This window comes from Pseudophryne corroboree, chromosome 7 (genome assembly GCF_028390025.1).
Source record: "Pseudophryne corroboree isolate aPseCor3 chromosome 7, aPseCor3.hap2, whole genome shotgun sequence".
In the NCBI taxonomy this organism is placed as follows: Eukaryota; Metazoa; Chordata; class Amphibia; order Anura; family Myobatrachidae; genus Pseudophryne; species Pseudophryne corroboree.
Window position 1 is genome coordinate 128,950,590 of NC_086450.1, and position 21,654 is coordinate 128,972,243.

The 21,654-nt window shown below is 45.8% G+C and overlaps 1 protein-coding gene across 2 annotated transcripts in view; it reads left to right on the forward strand.

The window, feature by feature from the left end:
• LOC134944780 (prolyl endopeptidase FAP-like) overlaps nucleotides 1-21,654 on the forward strand; it is a 240,779-nt gene that overhangs the window by 147,569 nt on the left and 71,556 nt on the right. For both annotated transcript variants that reach the window (XM_063933632.1, XM_063933633.1), the window contains 6 exons: nucleotides 1,065-1,135; nucleotides 15,330-15,383; nucleotides 16,552-16,676; nucleotides 16,801-16,848; nucleotides 18,042-18,140; nucleotides 20,591-20,660. In XM_063933632.1, coding sequence (XP_063789702.1) covers nucleotides 1,065-1,135; nucleotides 15,330-15,383; nucleotides 16,552-16,676; nucleotides 16,801-16,848; nucleotides 18,042-18,140; nucleotides 20,591-20,660 — 467 coding nt within the window. The remainder of the gene's footprint in view (nucleotides 1-1,064; nucleotides 1,136-15,329; nucleotides 15,384-16,551; nucleotides 16,677-16,800; nucleotides 16,849-18,041; nucleotides 18,141-20,590; nucleotides 20,661-21,654) is intronic.

The following is a 21,654-nucleotide window of genomic DNA, read 5'->3' on the forward strand; positions in this document are numbered from 1 at the left end:
CACTTGTACAGTGCAACTTTCATTTTAATGGGTTGCTTCTTTACAGGCTTTGCAGTAGTGCACCCTTCACCTACTCACAGTGTGGACCATATTTTTGAAAAGACTACATAGGATCAGGCCCATAGCAGGAGTATTGAAGGGGTGGCAGGCTGCCCCTTTTCTCCTTGTCTTACTACATTTTAAAGCTACATATCACTGCCAGGATAAAACTATGGGCAGGATATAATGCCGCCTGAATTCGGCCGACGTGTGGAACGCCGGCCGAACTCAGACTTTTTTTTAAAGGGGCAATCGCTTACAAGGCAAAAACCATGCCTTGTAAGTGATTGCCTTGTTAAAAAAAACGTCCGAGTTTGGCCGGCATCCCGCACGTCGGCCGAACTCTGCGGCATTACATCCTGTCCATAGTTTTTTTAATTACATGTTGAATAATTACTTTTGTTATTTAATATGGATGTCATATGGTATACATTGGGGCAGTGGTGACTACTGGGAATGAAAAGGGGAATCGTAAGCAGTTAGAGGCAGCAGAGGCACATCTAGAGAGGAGGAGGCCCGTGTGCAGGTTTCGTTTGTGCTCCCTTCTCTCTAACCAGCACAGCCATAGCTCTGGACACTAGGGTCACTAGGTGACCCTAACGCTGTCCCAGAGTCTAGTGCGCATGCGCAAGTCTCTGGGAAAATGGGCCATTTTCCCAGTGATTTCCTTGCTGTGCATATGAAAAATGAAAGGAAAACGGCCACCACACCATTTTCTCAGTGATTTCTGCAATACTACTGCTGCCAATGTGGGACTCCAGAGGGTAAAAAATGGGTGCAGGGTGGCAGTGAGGGCCCCCCTGGACCCTGGGTGCCCATGTGAACCGCACACACTGCACCCATTATAAATATGCCAGTGACAGCAATTTTGCAGGCTGAAGCAATATTAATTATAACTGAGCCTTCACACTGTGTGTACATTTAAATGTTTTCCATATTACATTATACTGTGTATTGCATTCTGCATTAAACAGAGGTTGTACAGATATCTGCACTGATGATGTAATATCACTCTTCTCTGTTAGGATAATGCTATACAAATAACAAGAGGACACTGGGAAGCAGTTTCTATACTATATGTTATGGATAAAGCAATGTGAGTCTAACATAACTTTTTTTCTTTTCATATACAGTATTTATATATACAAAAATATTCTTCTGGTTTATCTGTATATTTCACTACATGACCGCAAGACAAGACATGAAATGGCTGCTTATTACAGTAAAGTTAAACAGTAAAGGCCCAGACTGCACCATTTACTAACAGCTCATACAGTACATATAATAACTAGCAGCTGTTATACCTACCATAAAATGGGAGTGGCTTCATCATACCTACCAACCGTAGGGACAGGTAAGACAGTTTGGGCGGTATTCAATTCATTTTAGCCCTTCCACACCCGTTCTGTTTCTGCCCTTCGGGGGCATGGTATCATCCTTTCCGCTAGCTACCCCCAAGGTAGCGAGTCACCCAACCTTTACACAGCTAAACCTGATTACTATGGATGCGATATGCATGATAACAGGGATCATTTTAGAAAAGAGAATGGGCGTGATATATCATTTGAATACCGCCCTTTGAGTCTAGACCAGTGGTTTCCAAACATTTTTGAATCACGGCGCCCTAGAATATCAGAATTTTTTTCACGGCACCCCTAGGCCAAAAATTTCTTATTGCGAAATTTAGAAAGAAATATTACATTAAGTAGATCGTGTTTTTATTAGAGATGAGCGCCTGAAATTTTTCGGGTTTTGTGTTTTGGTTTTGGGTTCGGTTCCGCGGCCGTGTTTTGGGTTCGACCGCGTTTTGGCAAAACCTCACCGAATTTTTTTTGTCGGATTCGGGTGTGTTTTGGATTCGGGTGTTTTTTTCAAAAAACCCTAAAAAACAGCTTAAATCATAGAATTTGGGGGTCATTTTGATCCCATATTATTATTAACCTCAAAAACCATAATTTCCACTCATTTTCAGTCTATTCTGAATACCTCACACCTCACAATATTATTTTTAGTCCTAAAATTTGCACCGAGGTCGCTGGATGACTAAGCTAAGCGACCCTAGTGGCCGACACAAACACCTGGCCCATCTAGGAGTGGCACTGCAGTGTCACGCAGGATGGCCCTTCCAAAAAACACTCCCCAAACAGCACATGACGCAAAGAAAAAAAGAGGTGCAATGAGGTAGCTGTGTGACTAAGCTCAGCGACCCAAGTGCCCGACACAAACACCTGGCCCATCTAGGAGTGGCACTGCAGTGTCACGCAGGATGTCCCTTCCAAAAAACCCTCCCCAAACAGCACATGACGCAAAGAAAAAAAGAGGCGCAATGAGGTAGCTGTGTGAGTAAGATTAGCGACCCTAGTGACCGACACAAACACCGGGCCCATCTAGGAGTGGCACTGCAGTGTCACGCAGGATGTCCCTTCCAAAAAACCCTCCCCAAACAGCACATGACGCAAAGAAAAAGAAAAGAAAAAAGAGGTGCAAGATGGAATTGTCCTTGGGCCCTCCCACCCACCCTTATGTTGTATAAACAGGACATGCACACTTTAACCAACCCATCATTTCAGTGACAGGGTCTGCCACACGACTGTGACTGATATGACGGGTTGGTTTGGACCCCCACCAAAAAAGAAGCAATTAATCTCTCCTTGCACAAACTGGCTCTACAGAGGCAAGATGCCCACCTCATCATCATCCTCCGATATATCACCGTGTACATCCCCCTCCTCACAGATTATCAATTCGTCCCCACTGGAATCCACCATCTCAGCTCCCTGTGTACTTTGTGGAGGCAATTGCTGCTGGTCAATGTCTCCGCGGAGGAATTGATTATAATTCATTTTAATGAACATCATCTTCTCCACATTTTCTGGATGTAACCTCGTACGCCGATTGCTGACAAGGTGAGCGGCGGCACTAAACACTCTTTCGGAGTACACACTTGTGGGAGGGCAACTTAGGTAGAATAAAGCCAGTTTGTGCAAGGGCCTCCAAATTGCCTCTTTTTCCTGCCAGTATAAGTACGGACTGTGTGACGTGCCTACTTGGATGCGGTCACTCATATAATCCTCCACCATTCTTTCAATGGGGAGAGAATCATATGCAGTGACAGTAGACGACATGTCCGTAATCGTTGTCAGGTCCTTCAGTCCGGACCAGATGTCAGCATCAGCAGTCGCTCCAGACTGCCCTGCATCACGGCCAGCGGGTGGGCTCGGAATTCTGAGCCTTTTCCTCGCACCCCCAGTTGCGGGAGAATGTGAAGGAGGAGATGTTGACAGGTCGCGTTCCGCTTGACTTGACAATTTTGTCACCAGCAGGTCTTTGCACCCCAGCAGACTTGTGTCTACCGGAAAGAGAGATCCAAGGTAGGTTTTAAATCTAGGATCGAGCACGGTGGCCAAAATGTAGTGCTCTGATTTCAACAGATTGACCACCCGTGAATCCTTGTTAAGCGAATTAAGGGCTGCATCCACAAGTCCCACATGCCTAGCGGAATCGCTCCCTTTTAGCTCCTTCTTCAATGCCTCCAGCTTCTTCTGCAAAAGCCTGATGAGGGGAATGACCTGACTCAGGCTGGCAGTGTCTGAACTGACTTCACGTGTGGCAAGTTCAAAGGGCATCAGAACCTTGCACAACGTTGAAATCATTCTCCACTGCACTTGAGACAGGTGCATTCCACCTCCTATATCGTGCTCAATTGTATAGGCTTGAATGGCCTTTTGCTGCTCCTCCAACCTCTGAAGCATATAGAGGGTTGAATTCCACCTCGTTACCACTTCTTGCTTCAGATGATGGCAGGGCAGGTTCAGTAGTTTTTGGTGGTGCTCCAGTCTTCTGTACGTGGTGCCTGTACGCCGAAAGTGTCCCGCAATTCTTCTGGCCACCGACAGCATCTCTTGCACGCCCCTGTCGTTTTTAAAAAAATTCTGCACCACCAAATTCAAGGTATGTGCAAAACATGGGACGTGCTGGAATTTGCCCATATTTAATGCACACACAATATTGCTGGCATTGTCCGATGCCACAAATCCACAGGAGAGTCCAATTGGGGTAAGCCATTCTGCGATGATCTTCCTCAGTTGCCGTAAGAGGTTTTCAGCTGTGTGCGTATTCTGGAAAGCGGTGATACAAAGCGTAGCCTGCCTAGGAAAGAGTTGGCGTTTGCGAGATGCTGCTACTGGTGCCGCCGCTGCTGTTCTTGCGGCGGGAGTCCATACATCTACCCAGTGGGCTGTCACAGTCATATAGTCCTGACCCTGCCCTGCTCCACTTGTCCACATGTCCGTGGTTAAGTGGACATTGGGTACAACTGCATTTTTTAGGACACTGGTGAGTCTTTTTCTGACGTCCGTGTACATTCTCGGTATCGCCTGCCTACAGAAGTGGAACCTAGATGGTATTTGGTAACGGGGGCACACTGCCTCAATAAATTGTCTAGTTCCCTGTGAACTAACGGCAGATACCGGACGCACGTCTAACACCAACATAGTTGTCAAGGACTCAGTTATCCGCTTTGCAACAGGATGACTGCTGTGATATTTCATCTTCCTCGCAAAGGACTGTTGGACAGTCAATTGCTTACTGGAAGTAGTACAAGTGGGCTTACGACTTCCCCTCTGGGATGACCATCGACTCCCAGCAGCAACAACAGCAGCGCCAGCAGCAGTAGGCGTTACACGCAAGGATGCATCGGAGGAATCCCAGGCAGGAGAGGACTCGTCAGAATTGCCAGTGACATGGCCTGCAGGACTATTGGCATTCCTGGGGAAGGAGGAAATTGACACTGAGGGAGTTGGTGGGGTGGTTTGCGTGAGCTTGGTTACAAGAGGAAGTTATTTACTGGTCAGTGGACTGCTTCCGCTGTCGGCCCAAGTTTTTGAACTTGTCACTGACTTATTATGAATGCGCTGCAGGTGACGTATAAGGGAGGATGTTCCGAGGTGGTTAACGTCCTTACCCCTACTTATTACAGCTTGACAAAGGGAACACACGGCTTGACACCTGTTGTCCGCATTTCTGGTGAAATACTTCCACACCGAAGAGCTGATTTTTTTGGTATTTTCACCAGGCATGTCAACGGCCCTATTCCTCCCACGGACAACAGGTGTCTCCCCGGGTGCCTGACTTAAACAAACCACCTCACCATCAGAATCCTCCTGGTCAATTTCCTCCCCAGCGCCAGCAACACCCATATCCTCCTCATCCTGGTGTACTTCAACACTGACATCTTCAATCTGACTATCAGGAACTGGACTGCGGGTGCTCCTTCCAGCACTTGCAGGGGGCGTGCAAATGGTGGAAGGTGCATGCTCTTCACGTCCAGTGTTGGGAAGGTCAGGCATCGCAACCGACACAATTGGACTCTCCTTGTGGATTTGGGATTTCGAAGAACGCACAGTTCTTTGCGGTGCTACTGCTTTTGCCAGCTTGAGTCTTTTCATTTTTCTAGCGAGAGGCTGAGTGCCTCCATCCTCATGTGAAGCTGAACCACTAGCCATGAACATAGGCCAGGGCCTCAGCCGTTCCTTGCCACTCCGTGTGGTAAATGGCATATTGGCAAGTTTACGCTTCTCCTCCGACAATTTTATTTTAGGTTTTGGAGTCCTTTTTTTACTGATATTTGGTGTTTTGGATTTGACATGCTCTGTACTATGACATTGGGCATCGGCCTTGGCAGACGACGTTGCTGGCATTTCATCGTCTCGGCCATGACTAGTGGCAGCAGCTTCAGCACGAGGTGGAAGTGGATCTTGATCTTTCCCTAATTTTGGAACCTCAACATTTTTGTTCTCCATATTTTAATAGGCACAACTAAAAGGCACCTCAGGTAAACAATGGAGATGGATGGATACTAGTATACAATTATGGATGGACTGCCGAGTGCCGACACAGAGGTAGCTACAGCCGTGGACTACCGTACTGTACTGTGTCTGCTGCTAATATAGACTGGTTGATAAAGAGATGTAGTAGTAGTATGTATGTATAAAGAAGAAAGAAAAAAAAACCACGGGTAGGTGGTATACAATTATGGACGGACTGCCGAGTGCCGACACAGAGGTAGCTACAGCCGTGGACTACCGTACTGTACTGTGTCTGCTGCTAATATAGACTGGTTGATAAAGAGATGTAGTAGTAGTATGTATGTATAAAGAAGAAAGAAAAAAAAACCACGGGTAGGTGGTATACAATTATGGACGGACTGCCCAGTGCCGACACAGAGGTAGCTACAGCCGTGGACTACCGTACTGTACTGTGTCTGCTGCTAATATAGACTGGTTGATAAAGAGATGTAGTAGTAGTAGTATGTATGTATAAAGAAGAAAGAAAAAAAAACCACGGGTAGGTGGTATACAATTATGGACGGACTGCCCAGTGCCGACACAGAGGTAGCTACAGCCGTGGACTACCGTACTGTACTGTGTCTGCTGCTAATATAGACTGGTTGATAAAGAGATGTAGTAGTAGTAGTATGTATGTATAAAGAAGAAAGAAAAAAAAACCACGGGTAGGTGGTATACAATTATGGACGGACTGCCCAGTGCCGACACAGAGGTAGCTACAGCCGTGGACTACCGTACTGTACTGTGTCTGCTGCTAATATAGACTGGTTGATAAAGAGATGTAGTAGTAGTATGTATGTATAAAGAAGAAAGAAAAAAAAACCACGGGTAGGTGGTATACAATTATGGACGGACTGCCCAGTGCCGACACAGAGGTAGCTACAGCCGTGGACTACCGTACTGTACTGTGTCTGCTGCTAATATAGACTGGTTGATAAAGAGATGTAGTAGTAGTAGTATGTATGTATAAAGAAGAAAGAAAAAAAAACCACGGGTAGGTGGTATACAATTATGGACGGACTGCCGAGTGCCGACACAGAGGTAGCTACAGCCGTGGACTACCGTACTGTACTGTGTCTGCTGCTAATATAGACTGGTTGATAAAGAGATGTAGTAGTAGTATGTATGTATAAAGAAGAAAGAAAAAAAAACCACGGGTAGGTGGTATACAATTATGGACGGACTGCCGAGTGCCGACACAGAGGTAGCTACAGCCGTGAACTACCGTACTGTGTCTGCTGCGACTGGATGATAAATAATGATATAAAAAATATATATATATATCTAGAGATGAGCGGGTTCGGTTTCTTTGAATCCGAACCCGCACGAACTTCACTTTTTTTTTCACGGGTCCGAGCGACTCGGATCTTCCCGCCTTGCTCGGTTAACCCGAGCGCGCCCGAACGTCATCATGACGCTGTCGGATTCTCGCGAGACTCGGATTCTATATAAGGAGCCGCGCGTCGCCGCCATTTTCACACGTGCATTGAGATTGATAGGGAGAGGACGTGGCTGGCGTCCTCTCCATTTAGATTAGATTTAGAAGAGAGAGAGAGAGAGAGATTGCTGTGATACTGTAGATTAGAAGAGAGTGCAGACAGAGTTTAGTGACTGACGACCACAGTGACCAGTGACCACCAGAGACAGTGCAGTTGTTTGTTTTATTTAATATATCCGTTCTCTGCCTGAAAAAAACGATACACAGTCACACAGTGACTCAGTCTGTGTGCACTGCTCAGCCCAGTGTGCTGCACATCAATGTATTGTATATAAAGCTTATAATTGTGGGGGAGACTGGGGAGCACTGCAGGTTGTTATAGCAGGAGCCAGGAGTACATGATAAATAATATTATATTAAAATTAAACAGTGCACACTTTTGCTGCAGGAGTGCCACTGCCAGTGTGACTAGTGGTGACCAGTGCCTGACCACCAGTATATTAGTAGAATTGTATACTATCTCTTTATCAACCAGTCTATATTAGCAGCAGACACAGTACAGTGCGGTAGTTCACGGCTGTGGCTACCTCTGTGTCGGCACTCGGCAGGCAGTCCGTCCATCCATAATTGTATTATAATATATACCACCTAACCGTGGTTTTTTTTTCATTCTTTATACCGTCGTCATCCTAGTTGTTACGAGTATACTACTATCTCTTTATCAACCAGTGTACAGTGCGGTAGTTCACGGCTGTGGCTACCTCTGTGTCGGCACTCGGCAGGCAGTCCGTCCAACCATAATTGTATTATATACCACCTAACCGTGGTTTTTTTTTCATTCTTTATACCGTCGTCATACTAGTTGTTACGAGTATACTACTATCTCTTTATCAACCAGTGTACAGTGCGGTAGTTCACGGCTGTGGCTACCTCTGTGTCGGCACTCGGCAGGCAGTCCGTCCATCCATAATTGTATTATAATATATACCACCTAACCGTGGTTTTTTTTTCATTCTTTATACCGTCGTCATACTAGTTGTTACGAGTATACTACTATCTCTTTATCAACCAGTGTACAGTGCGGTAGTTCACGGCTGTGGCTACCTCTGTGTCGGCACTCGGCAGGCAGTCCGTCCAACCATAATTGTATTATAATATATACCACCTAACCGTGGTTTTTTTTTCATTCTTTATACCGTCGTCATACTAGTTGTTACGAGTATACTACTATCTCTTTATCAACCAGTGTACAGTGCGGTAGTTCACGGCTGTGGCTACCTCTGTGTCGGCACTCGGCAGGCAGTCCGTCCAACCATAATTGTATTATATACCACCTAACCGTGGTTTTTTTTTCATTCTTTATACCGTCGTCATACTAGTTGTTACGAGTATACTACTATCTCTTTATCAACCAGTGTACAGTGCGGTAGTTCACGGCTGTGGCTACCTCTGTGTCGGCACTCGGCAGGCAGTCCGTCCAACCATAATTGTATTATATACCACCTAACCGTGGTTTTTTTTTCATTCTTTATACCGTCGTCATACTAGTTGTTACGAGTATACTACTATCTCTTTATCAACCAGTGTACAGTGCGGTAGTTCACGGCTGTGGCTACCTCTGTGTCGGCACTCGGCAGGCAGTCCGTCCATCCATAATTGTATTATAATATATACCACCTAACCGTGGTTTTTTTTTCATTCTTTATACCGTCGTCATACTAGTTGTTACGAGTATACTACTATCTCTTTATCAACCAGTGTACAGTGCGGTAGTTCACGGCTGTGGCTACCTCTGTGTCGGCACTCGGCAGGCAGTCCGTCCAACCATAATTGTATTATAATATATACCACCTAACCGTGGTTTTTTTTTCATTCTTTATACCGTCGTCATACTAGTTGTTACGAGTATACTACTATCTCTTTATCAACCAGTGTACAGTGCGGTAGTTCACGGCTGTGGCTACCTCTGTGTCGGCACTCGGCAGGCAGTCCGTCCATCCATAATTGTATTATATACCACCTAACCGTGGTTTTTTTATACCACCTAACCGTGGCAGTCCGTCCATAATTGTATACTAGTATCCAATCCATCCATCTCCATTGTTTACCTGAGGTGCCTTTTAGTTCTGCCTATAAAATATGGAGAACAAAAAAGTTGAGGTTCCAAAATTAGGGAAAGATCAAGATCCACTTCCACCTCGTGCTGAAGCTGCTGCCACTAGTCATGGCCGAGACGATGAAATGCCAGCAACGTCGTCTGCCAAGGCCGATGCCCAATGTCATAGTACAGAGCATGTCAAATCCAAAACACCAAATATCAGAAAAAAAAGGACTCCAAAACCTAAAATAAAATTGTCGGAGGAGAAGCGTAAACTTGCCAATATGCCATTTACCACACGGAGTGGCAAGGAACGGCTGAGGCCCTGGCCTATGTTCATGGCTAGTGGTTCAGCTTCACATGAGGATGGAAGCACTCAGCCTCTCGCTAGAAAACTGAAAAGACTCAAGCTGGCAAAAGCACCGCAAAGAACTGTGCGTTCTTTGAAATCCCAAATCCACAAGGAGAGTCCAATTGTGTCGGTTGCGATGCCTGACCTTCCCAACACTGGACGTGAAGAGCATGCGCCTTCCACCATTTGCACGCCCCCTGCAAGTGCTGGAAGGAGCACCCGCAGTCCAGTTCCTGATAGTCAGATTGAAGATGTCAGTGTTGAAGTACACCAGGATGAGGAGGATATGGGTGTTGCTGGCGCTGGGGAGGAAATTGACCAGGAGGATTCTGATGGTGAGGTGGTTTGTTTAAGTCAGGCACCCGGGGAGACACCTGTTGTCCGTGGGAGGAATATGGCCGTTGACATGCCAGGTGAAAATACCAAAAAAATCAGCTCTTCGGTGTGGAGGTATTTCACCAGAAATGCGGACAACAGGTGTCAAGCCGTGTGTTCCCTTTGTCAAGCTGTAATAAGTAGGGGTAAGGACGTTAACCACCTCGGAACATCCTCCCTTATACGTCACCTGCAGCGCATTCATAATAAGTCAGTGACAAGTTCAAAAACTTTGGGTGACAGCGGAAGCAGTCCACTGACCAGTAAATCCCTTCCTCTTGTAACCAAGCTCACGCAAACCACCCCACCAACTCCCTCAGTGTCAATTTCCTCCTTCCCCAGGAATGCCAATAGTCCTGCAGGCCATGTCACTGGCAAGTCTGACGAGTCCTCTCCTGCCTGGGATTCCTCCGATGCATCCTTGCGTGTAACGCCTACTGCTGCTGGCGCTGCTGTTGTTGCCGCTGGGAGTCGATGGTCATCCCAGAGGGGAAGTCGTAAGCCCACTTGTACTACTTCCAGTAAGCAATTGACTGTTCAACAGTCCTTTGCGAGGAAGATGAAATATCACAGCAGTCATCCTACTGCAAAGCGGATAACTGAGTCCTTGACAACTATGTTGGTGTTAGACGTGCGTCCGGTATCCGCCGTTAGTTCACAGGGAACTAGACAATTTATTGAGGCAGTGTGCCCCCGTTACCAAATACCATCTAGGTTCCACTTCTCTAGGCAGGCGATACCGAGAATGTACACGGACGTCAGAAAAAGACTCACCAGTCTCCTAAAAAATGCAGTTGTACCCAATGTCCACTTAACCACGGACATGTGGACAAGTGGAGCAGGGCAGGGTCAGGACTATATGACTGTGACAGCCCACTGGGTAGATGTATGGACTCCCGCCGCAAGAACAGCAGCGGCGGCACCAGTAGCAGCATCTCGCAAACGCCAACTCTTTCCTAGGCAGGCTACGCTTTGTATCACCGCTTTCCAGAATACGCACACAGCTGAAAACCTCTTACGGCAACTGAGGAAGATCATCGCGGAATGGCTTACCCCAATTGGACTCTCCTGTGGATTTGTGGCATCGGACAACGCCAGCAATATTGTGTGTGCATTAAATATGGGCAAATTCCAGCACGTCCCATGTTTTGCACATACCTTGAATTTGGTGGTGCAGAATTTTTTTAAAAACGACAGGGGCGTGCAAGAGATGCTGTCGGTGGCCAGAAAAATTGCGGGACACTTTCGGCGTACAGGCACCACGTACAGAAGACTGGAGCACCACCAAAAACTACTGAACCTGCCCTGCCATCATCTGAAGCAAGAAGTGGTAACGAGGTGGAATTCAACCCTCTATATGCTTCAGAGGTTGGAGGAGCAGCAAAAGGCCATTCAAGCCTATACAATTGAGCACGATATAGGAGATGGAATGCACCTGTCTCAAGTGCAGTGGAGAATGATTTCAACGTTGTGCAAGGTTCTGATGCCCTTTGAACTTGCCACACGTGAAGTCAGTTCAGACACTGCCAGCCTGAGTCAGGTCATTCCCCTCATCAGGCTTTTGCAGAAGAAGCTGGAGGCATTGAAGAAGGAGCTAAAAGGGAGCGATTCCGCTAGGCATGTGGGACTTGTGGATGCAGCCCTTAATTCGCTTAACAAGGATTCACGGGTGGTCAATCTGTTGAAATCAGAGCACTACATTTTGGCCACCGTGCTCGATCCTAGATTTAAAGCCTACCTTGGATCTCTCTTTCCGGCAGACACAGGTCTGCTGGGGTTGAAAGACCTGCTGGTGACAAAATTGTCAAGTCAAGCGGAACGCGACCTGTCAACATCTCCTCCTTCACATTCTCCCGCAACTGGGGGTGCGAGGAAAAGGCTCAGAATTCCGAGCCCACCCGCTGGCCGTGATGCAGGGCAGTCTGGAGCGACTGCTGATGCTGACATCTGGTCCGGACTGAAGGACCTGACAACGATTACGGACATGTCGTCTACTGTCACTGCATATGATTCTCTCAACATTGATAGAATGGTGGAGGATTATATGAGTGACCGCATCCAAGTAGGCACGTCACACAGTCCGTACTTATACTGGCAGGAAAAAGAGGCAATTTGGAGGCCCTTGCACAAACTGGCTTTATTCTACCTAAGTTGCCCTCCCACAAGTGTGTACTCCGAAAGAGTGTTTAGTGCCGCCGCTCACCTTGTCAGCAATCGGCGTACGAGGTTACATCCAGAAAATGTGGAGAAGATGATGTTCATTAAAATGAATTATAATCAATTCCTCCGCGGAGACATTGACCAGCAGCAATTGCCTCCACAAAGTACACAGGGAGCTGAGATGGTGGATTCCAGTGGGGACGAATTGATAATCTGTGAGGAGGGGGATGTACACGGTGATATATCGGAGGGTGAAGATGAGGTGGACATCTTGCCTCTGTAGAGCCAGTTTGTGCAAGGAGAGATTAATTGCTTCTTTTTTGGGGGGGGTCCAAACCAACCCGTCATATCAGTCACAGTCGTGTGGCAGACCCTGTCACTGAAATGATGGGTTGGTTAAAGTGTGCATGTCCTGTTTTGTTTATACAACATAAGGGTGGGTGGGAGGGCCCAAGGATAATTCCATCTTGCACCTCTTTTTTCTTTTCTTTTTCTTTGCATCATGTGCTGATTGGGGAGGGTTTTTTGGAAGGGACATCCTGCGTGACACTGCAGTGCCACTCCTAGATGGGCCCGGTGTTTGTGTCGGCCACTAGGGTCGCTAATCTTACTCACACAGCTACCTCATTGCGCCTCTTTTTTTCTTTGCGTCATGTGCTGTTTGGGGAGGGTTTTTTGGAAGGGACATCCTGCGTGACACTGCAGTGCCACTCCTAGATGTGCCCGGTGTTTGTGTCGGCCACTAGGGTCGCTAATCTTACTCACACAGCTACCTCATTGCGCCTCTTTTTTTCTTTGCGTCATGTGCTGTTTGGGGAGGGTTTTTTGGAAGGGCCATCCTGCGTGACACTGCAGTGCCACTCCTAGATGGGCCCGGTGTTTGTGTCGGCCACTAGGGTCGCTAATCTTACTCACACAGCTACCTCATTGCGCCTCTTTTTTTCTTTGCGTCATGTGCTGTTTGGGGAGGGTTTTTTGGAAGGGCCATCCTGCGTGACACTGCAGTGCCACTCCTAGATGGGCCCGGTGTTTGTGTCGGCCACTAGGGTCGCTAATCTTACTCACACAGCTACCTCATTGCGCCTCTTTTTTTCTTTGCGTCATGTGCTGTTTGGGGAGGGTTTTTTGGAAGGGACATCCTGCGTGACACTGCAGTGCCACTCCTAGATGGGCCCGGTGTTTGTGTCGGCCACTAGGGTCGCTTATCTTACTCACACAGCGACCTCGGTGCAAATTTTAGGACTAAAAATAATATTGTGAGGTGTGAGGTATTCAGAATAGACTGAAAATGAGTGTAAATTATGGTTTTTGAGGTTAATAATACTTTGGGATCAAAATGACCCCCAAATTCTATGATTTAAGCTGTTTTTTAGTGTTTTTGGAAAAAAACACCCGAATCCAAAACACACCCGAATCCGACAAAAATAATTCGGTGAGGTTTTGCCAAAACGCGTTCGAACCCAAAACACGGCCGCGGAACCGAACCCAAAACCAAAACACAAAACCCGAAAAATTTCAGGCGCTCATCTCTATATATATCACTACTGCAGCCGGACAGGTATATATTATATAATGACGGACCTGCTGGACACTGTCTGTCAGCAGAATGAGTTTTTTATAGAATAAAAAAAAAAACACCACACAAGTGAAGTCACACGACGAGTGTTTAACTTTTTCAGGCAATCACAATATAGTATACTATACTACTAACTATACTGGTGGTCAGTGTGGTCAGGTCACTGGTCAGTCACACTGGCAGTGGCACTCCTGCAGCAAAAGTGTGCACTGTTTAATTTTAATAATAATATGTACTCCTGGCTCCTGCTATAACCTATAACTGGCACTGCAGTGCTCCCCAGTCTCCCCCACAATTATAAGATGTGTGAGCTGAGCACAGTCAGATATATACATAGATGATGCAGCACACTGGGCTGAGCAGTGCACACAGATATGGTATGTGACTGAGTCACTGTGTATCGTTTTTTTCAGGCAGAGAACGGATATATTAAATAAAACTGCACTGTCTGGTGGTCACTGTGGTCAGTCACTAGTAAACTCTGCACTCTCTACAGTTCTACAGTACTCCTAAGCTCCAGTAAATCAGGTCAATCTCTCTCTCTCTCTCTTCTAATCTAAATGGAGAGGACGCCAGCCACGTCCTCTCCCTATCAATCTCAATGCACGTGTGAAAATGGCGGCGACGCGCGGCTCCTTATATAGAATCCGAGTCTCGCGAGAATCCGACAGCGTCATGATGACGTTCGGGCGCGCTCGGGTTAACCGAGCAAGGCGGGAAGATCCGAGTCGCTCGGACCCGTGAAAAAAAACATGAAGTTCGTGCGGGTTCGGATTCAGAGAAACCGAACCCGCTCATCTCTAGTTTTTATGTCATCCTTAGGGTCAGTTGTGTGGTGAGGGACGAGATTTGCTTCTGTTTGGCCACATATTTTATGACTGGCAGCAACTAGCACTGGTTTTGCATATTATATTGACCACGAATAATTTGAATTGGTCCTGGACCACCAACCCAGGGCACCCCTGCAAGTGTCCCGAGGCACCCCAGGGAGCCACGGCACACAGTTTGGGAACCTCTGGTCTAGACAACTGTCACTGTGCTGTCAATCAGGTCTTTTTGTCCAGATTGCAGGGACTTTTTGGAGGTACGCTATGTCCCACTGTGGTGAGTGAGTGATGTGCACACCTGCCACTAATGTACAAAGCAATGCAGAGGTGTATTTAGGGAAGTGGTTTGAGAATGGCCTGGCATTTCAGAAGCACTAGGCACGTACTTGGACCTCCCTGGGGACCCAATTCCAATATAGGCATAATTATGGCTCCACCCACCTTCTTCACAGTACTCCTAACTTGGCCTCACCCACCTAGGATCGGCGGTCTTGGGCACTTCCCAGCATGAAGTGGACATGTACCTTAGTGTGTTGGGACTACGTACCTTTTGCAAAGTGAGTTTTGTTGCTTGTATGCATGAACTTGTACATACATATTTTTTTGTTTAATTTACAGATATTACACAAGTAATGAATATGAAGAAGTTCCAGGAAGAAGGAATGTTTATAAGTATGTTATCCAGTATTTCTGTATGCATCTGCCTACTTTTTTATATAATCCATGTGTTCATTTTTGCCACTAGAAATTTGTATTTTGCAACATTTATTTTCTCAGAGTTCAGATACTTGATGCACTTACAGGGGTGTAGCCAGAACTTTGTGGGCCCCATAGCAACATTTTGAAGGGCCCTTGTGCTAATGCTTCTAGAGACACCTATCCACAGCAGTTGTTAATTTTAAGCGCCATTATAGTGCCCTAGTTCACTTTCTGTACCATAGTAGTGCCTTAGTTAATGTTATTCCCCATAGTAGTGTCCTAGTTAATTGTTGGGCCACCAGTACAAGTTAGCCAACACGGTGACCCCAATTCACATAATAACATGTAGTGTGCCCAGTTCATATTATGTCACATTACAGCACCCCTAGTTCATATTTTGCCACACTATAGTGCCTCCACTTCATATTGTGCCACATTACAGATTCCCAGTTCAGATTAAGAAACAATATAATGCCCTCCAATTCATTTTATTCCACATTACAATAATCAAGTCAAGGGGCATAACTAGATATATTAAAGGGCCCAAGGCAAAGGTCTGTAAAGGCCCTTACATATCACCCAAAGTGGGCCCCTCTCAGCTCTGGGCCCCATAGCAGCTGCACTTCCTGCACCTATGGTAGCTACGCCTTTGTGCACTTGCACTAGTGCATCTAGAATACGTCCGTTGTCACGATTAGAAACCAATAAGTGTTTTTTTTTTTGTGCTAAACAAAACTGAGGTCAAATTTGCACCCAATTTTCTGTCAGATAATCTGGGAACCCTATCCCAGAGAGTACCCTCCCCAGACTAGTGTCTCATCTTCTGGGTTGCATTTTTGAGAAATAATGGTTCAGCCCATTCATAAAATGGTTCCTTCCAGTGCATGTAGTGGATAGATGCACATGGAATAACCTTTGACAAAGCAGATTTTAAGCTCCTGTGGTCACATTCTGTGGTTAGTCTAGTTTCCTGTCTTCCATGATATATACCAAGGCACTTTTTAACCACTCCTGCATTCTATTTACAGTTTCTCAGAAAATCACAATGAAATCAGAAGTATCTATAGTTCACAAGATTAAATGATAGTTATTTAACTGATTAATAGACTAATTTGTGCTGTATATTCAAATTTCCTTCCAGAATCTCCCTCCAAGGAACATTTCGAGAAAAAAAATGCCTCACCTGCACCTTAAGAAAGGACAGGTGTCAGTATTATTCCGCCAAGTTCAGCTCTAATGCGAAATACTTTTCCCTAAGCTGTTATGGTGAGATAACGACATTGTACTACTGTATATACTGCTGTAATATATACTATATTGCTAACATCTACTGTAAGTGACATTTGAAGTGAGTTTACTGCACAACACTTACATCTGTTAAACTTTCCAGGTCCGGGGCTTCCTGTATTCACACTTCATAATGGCAGTACTAATAAAGGTATTTATATTACTACTGATTTACAGAGCTCTAAGGGGCATATTTATCATAGGATACCTGATTTTGTCCTTGTTCGCAGTGATAAAAGGCGCTACTACTGAGCAATATATAAAGGAAATCTTGTTGCTGTATATATCAGATCAGTGCATCTGATACTATCCCAGTGAACAGTTTCAATATACTGTAGCAACGGTGAAAAGTACTGTAGCTCAGGTCAGAAGTACCCTCTTAGTCTGGACATTCCCTATAGGCTGAACCAGCTCACCTTTGTAAGATGGTGTAAGCTAATGGAAATTAGCTCTGAAAAGCTAGAGAACATGGCGATCCTTTCATAATTGCCAGAGATATGCACTGGGCTAGTAAATCCTGGTAATGGCCTGCAGGTGTCTCCATGCAATTGTTCTTAAGAGATAGTTTCAGTGGTGGCTCTTACCCAGGCGCATCCCAGGTGCCCGGAAGCGAAACAACATACAACAATAACAGGCGTCAGGACTGGAAAAGTAGTAGTCACTAGACCAAGTGATGGGTCTATCTTTGCAGCACAGTTTAGAAAGTTTCACAGCCCACAAGTAAAATAAGGTATGTGAAGTCAGAATCACTGTTCCATCCTGAGCACAGACAGGTCAGATTATTTCATGCCCATTTCGTACAAGACTAAACACGTTTTTCCATCAGACACATAAATAAACTAGAGAATGTTTTGCAGAATCACTTTGAAAAATTGGTCTAGAATTTACAAAAATATTGTTCAGTGCAGCTTTTAATAAATAGTATCAGGGGCGTTTTAAGAGAGGAGAGGGCGGGCGTGCAGCCTCTTTTGTGGGTCCCCTCTCTGGCAGCGAATAGACTTTGGCATTATGCTAGAGTATACTGTGCATGCGCAGGTCTCTGGGAATATGGTGCCTTCGCCTTGATCCCAGGGACATATCCAGTGCGCAAGCGCAAATCACTTGGATATGGCTGCAGCAGCCATTTTCCAAGTGATTTGTGTCTGCAGTGCAGGGCCGCTGCTGGAGGACTCCAGAGGAGTAAGTATAATGCATGGGTGCAGGGTGTGTGGTGGGGGTACCCCTGACCCAGGGCCCTGTGTGCACCGCACACCTTGCCCCTATTATAGAAATGCCTATGATTAGGACAGGTCTTTGTGAAGAAGTGGAAATTGAGTGTACTTACCGGTCCAAAATTGTGTTCAGAACTCCAGGTACTACAGGACAACAAAAAGCTGGAAGCCAGTGTTCGCACAGTGCGGATGCCAACACAGAGGTTTGGGAATATTAAGCACAAAGGAATGAGTATGAACACCCTATTCTTTTTTACATATGTACCATACTAGTGTACTGTATACTGGTATTCTGGGCCCATCATTTTCTGGGTTGCTATCTATTGTTGTTTTTTCACCCTCTATCTCTCCTCTTCTTCCTTCCCATACAGTTTCGGTAGTTACCCCCCTAATTCATTCTCTCCCTCCCTTGTCTCTCCATTCCTCCCCTTTATTTAATCATATTCTCATCCTCTTCCCTATTTACTCTTTCTCTCTCTAGACATAGGGAGATTTTTACTATCCTGTATATAAATAAGATGTTTAATTATTTTTTGTATAAACCCGTGGTTCTCAACTCCAGTCTTCAAGTACTCCAACAGATTATGTTTTCTTGATTTCTTTAACCATTTCTTTGTCAGTAATTATCCCACCTGTTTCTACAGATAGAAATACGGAAAACATGACCTGTTAGGGAAACTTGAGAACTGGAGTTAAGAACCACTTGTATATATACAGATTACAATCCAAATTTGTAACAACAATGTTTTGTTTTACCTGGTAGAAAAATGTGCTTATGAGTAAATGTATCCTCACCCGTAGTTTGTTTGCTGATGTAACACTAGAATGTTTGTTATATTAATCTGCATTATTTTAGGATCTGAATACCCCCACCTTTTCTTGGCCTTGCCTAATCCTGCACATATTGTAATGCTCAGTTGCTGAGATACTACTCTTGTTAACTGATGTATAAAATTGGAGGGCGCTGGGACAAGCTCCAGTCATGAAAGCTGCAGTCTGGTGCACCTTTCTTTAATATTACAATTAATGTATGGCATCTATATCTTGCAGACACTGTGCTGTGGCAAATTGCACTGTTATGATGTTGTATCTGCCGCAGACGTCTGTGATGATATGACTGGGGATTCACTATGTGAGAGAATGGCTGCAAGCTGTAACTGCATACTTGCCTACTCTCCCCAAATGGCCGAGAGGCTCCCGAAAATTCGGTTTGGCACGCACAGCCACCCGGAAAAGTGGGCAAGTCTCCCACATCTAGCATTTAGCAGACCCCCTCTCAAAACCCCGCTCACCGCCCGCTTACTGAGAAACGCTTGACAATGTCTCCATGCCCCCAGACCGCCCCTTTTTAAAAAAACGACGCCCCCTTCCTGTGTCACCTGGCTTCTTCCTTCTGGAGGGAGCAGCCGCAAACAAAGTAGGTAAGTATGTGTAACTGTTGGAAACCTGTTGTGTTGGTCTCCAGACTCCAGTAAATGTATTGTAGAAGTGGGAAGAGCTTGTTGTCTGTGTAGTGCCATGAGCTAGTGCAGTGTTATAGGGTAGTCACAGGCTGATTTAATATGCTTATCATTGAAGCAGAATATTGTCTTTCGCATTGGGTAACCATAACCACTATGGGGTATGAAGCTACTCATCCTTTCCATATCAGTCTCCATAGACTTGATCCCTTTTGTATGGTTTGCATATTTTGGAGTGAGAAGATGTTTCCCGCTGCTGGTGATTGTGTGGCCATGCCGATATGGTTGATTGATTGACATCTTGTTCCTCCTTTTCCTTTCAGAGAGCCTATGAGCCAAACACAGTTCACAGAGGCAACAACCATAGGGAGGGTGGGTCATGGATGGTGGTAAGGGGAGTTGCAGATTGCATCTTGTGCATGCAAACAGCGGTAGGGGGAGGAAAAGAGATGGTGTGTCTGGAAGTCAGTGAGACTAACAGACATTTATGAGGATTAAATGCGGGAGCGTAACAAGGGGTTTTGGCGCAACAAGGGGTTTTGGCGCTCAGGGCATTATTAAAATTGTGCCCCCCCCTCTGCAAAAAAAAAGAGTAAAAATTATACTTACCTGGATAGACTCTGGGCACTAGGGTCACTAGAAGACCCTAGTGCTGTCCCAGAGTTAAGTGCGCATGTGCGAAACTCCGGGAAAATGACTGCGGCGGGACTATGGAGGGTATTATAAAACTGGGTGCAGTATGTGCAGTGTGGGCCCCCTGGACTCAGGGCCCTGTGGGCACCACACATACTGCATCTGGGTAGTACTGGCGGCACACCCCTCTGCCATGGTATTTGGGGCAAAGTGTACCCCCTTTTTACGCACCTGATTAAATGTCCATGTGGAGGGAATATAGATTGGAAGTTTCAGTGGGGCAGGGTCAGATGTGAATGAGTAAATATTCTCTGTAAAGTGCTGCTCAATCTGTGTGCACTATATAAATAGCTGTTATAATAACTAAATTACTATACTTAATAAAAACTGCAAATGAAGACATCAGGGTCCACTGAGATGTGTGTGGCTTAATGATGCAATTTTAAACACACATTGCAAGCTGAAAAAATAAAACTGATCATTTATAACATAACAAAACATAGCATAACATGTAAAAGTTTGTATTTGTACGTTTCTAAGAATTTCCACTTCAATATCCTAAGATATTTTCTTTCTTTTATTTTTCTAGAATTCTGGTACAAGATGACTTTACCACCAAACTTTGATAAGTCAAAGAAGTATCCGCTCCTTCTTTATGTGTATGTAATTGCTGTATATTGTTCATTTTTGTTCTCATGTTTTAAAATTAAAACTACCAAACGACACTCTTCATTATAGCAAAAAAGAGGCCCAAATAATGTGCACAGTCAAATGTAGAAATAACATGTGCAGAGAGAGTTAGATTTGGGTGGGGTGTGTTCAAACTAAAATCTAAATTGCAGTGTAAAAATAAAGCAGCCAATTACCCTGCACAGAAACAAAATAACCCACCCAAATCTAACTCTCTCTGCACATGTTATATCTGCCCCCCCCCCCCCCCCCCCCCCTGCAGTGCACATAGGGGGTCATTCCGAGTTGATCATAGCTGTGCTAAATTTAGCACAGCTACGATCATCTTTCCTGACATGCACAGCGGTGATGCTTTTGTACTTGTGGAGTAACTCCCGGCCAGCACAGCTCCTGCGGCTGGCCGGGAGTTGATCGTCGCTGCCCCTGGTCTCAGCGGCTGCGTGTGACGTCACGCAGCCGCTGTGGCCCGGCCTCCGCATGGTCCGGCCATGCCTGCGTTGGCCGGGCCGCGCCCCCATACTGGCGGCCAAACCCCGCCGTGCCGCCCCCTCCCGCCCAGCAACCGCCTCTGCCTGTCAATCAGGCAGGGGCAATCGCTAGGAAGTGACGGCCTTCGGCCATCGGGCATGCACCAGCACACTGTGGCACCGGCGCATGCGCAGTTCCGACCCGATCGCTGCGCTGCCCATTAGAGAAAAATTTTGCTACTGCGATCAAGTCTGAATTAGGCCCCTTGTTTTGACGGGTGTATTATCAATCTGAGGTCACTACTTCTACCACTATCTGTCAATCTGTGGCTTCTTGTTGCCACCATTCTTACCTTTATAACAGTGGCACTGCTGCATGCAGCCCTGTGTAACTTACCCACGTGAGTAACAGGTCACTGCCTTTCACAGGATTAGCGCATGTTTCCTGAAATACCCTGTGCTGCTGTGAACATTCTGATAGTGTTATCTGATTAAA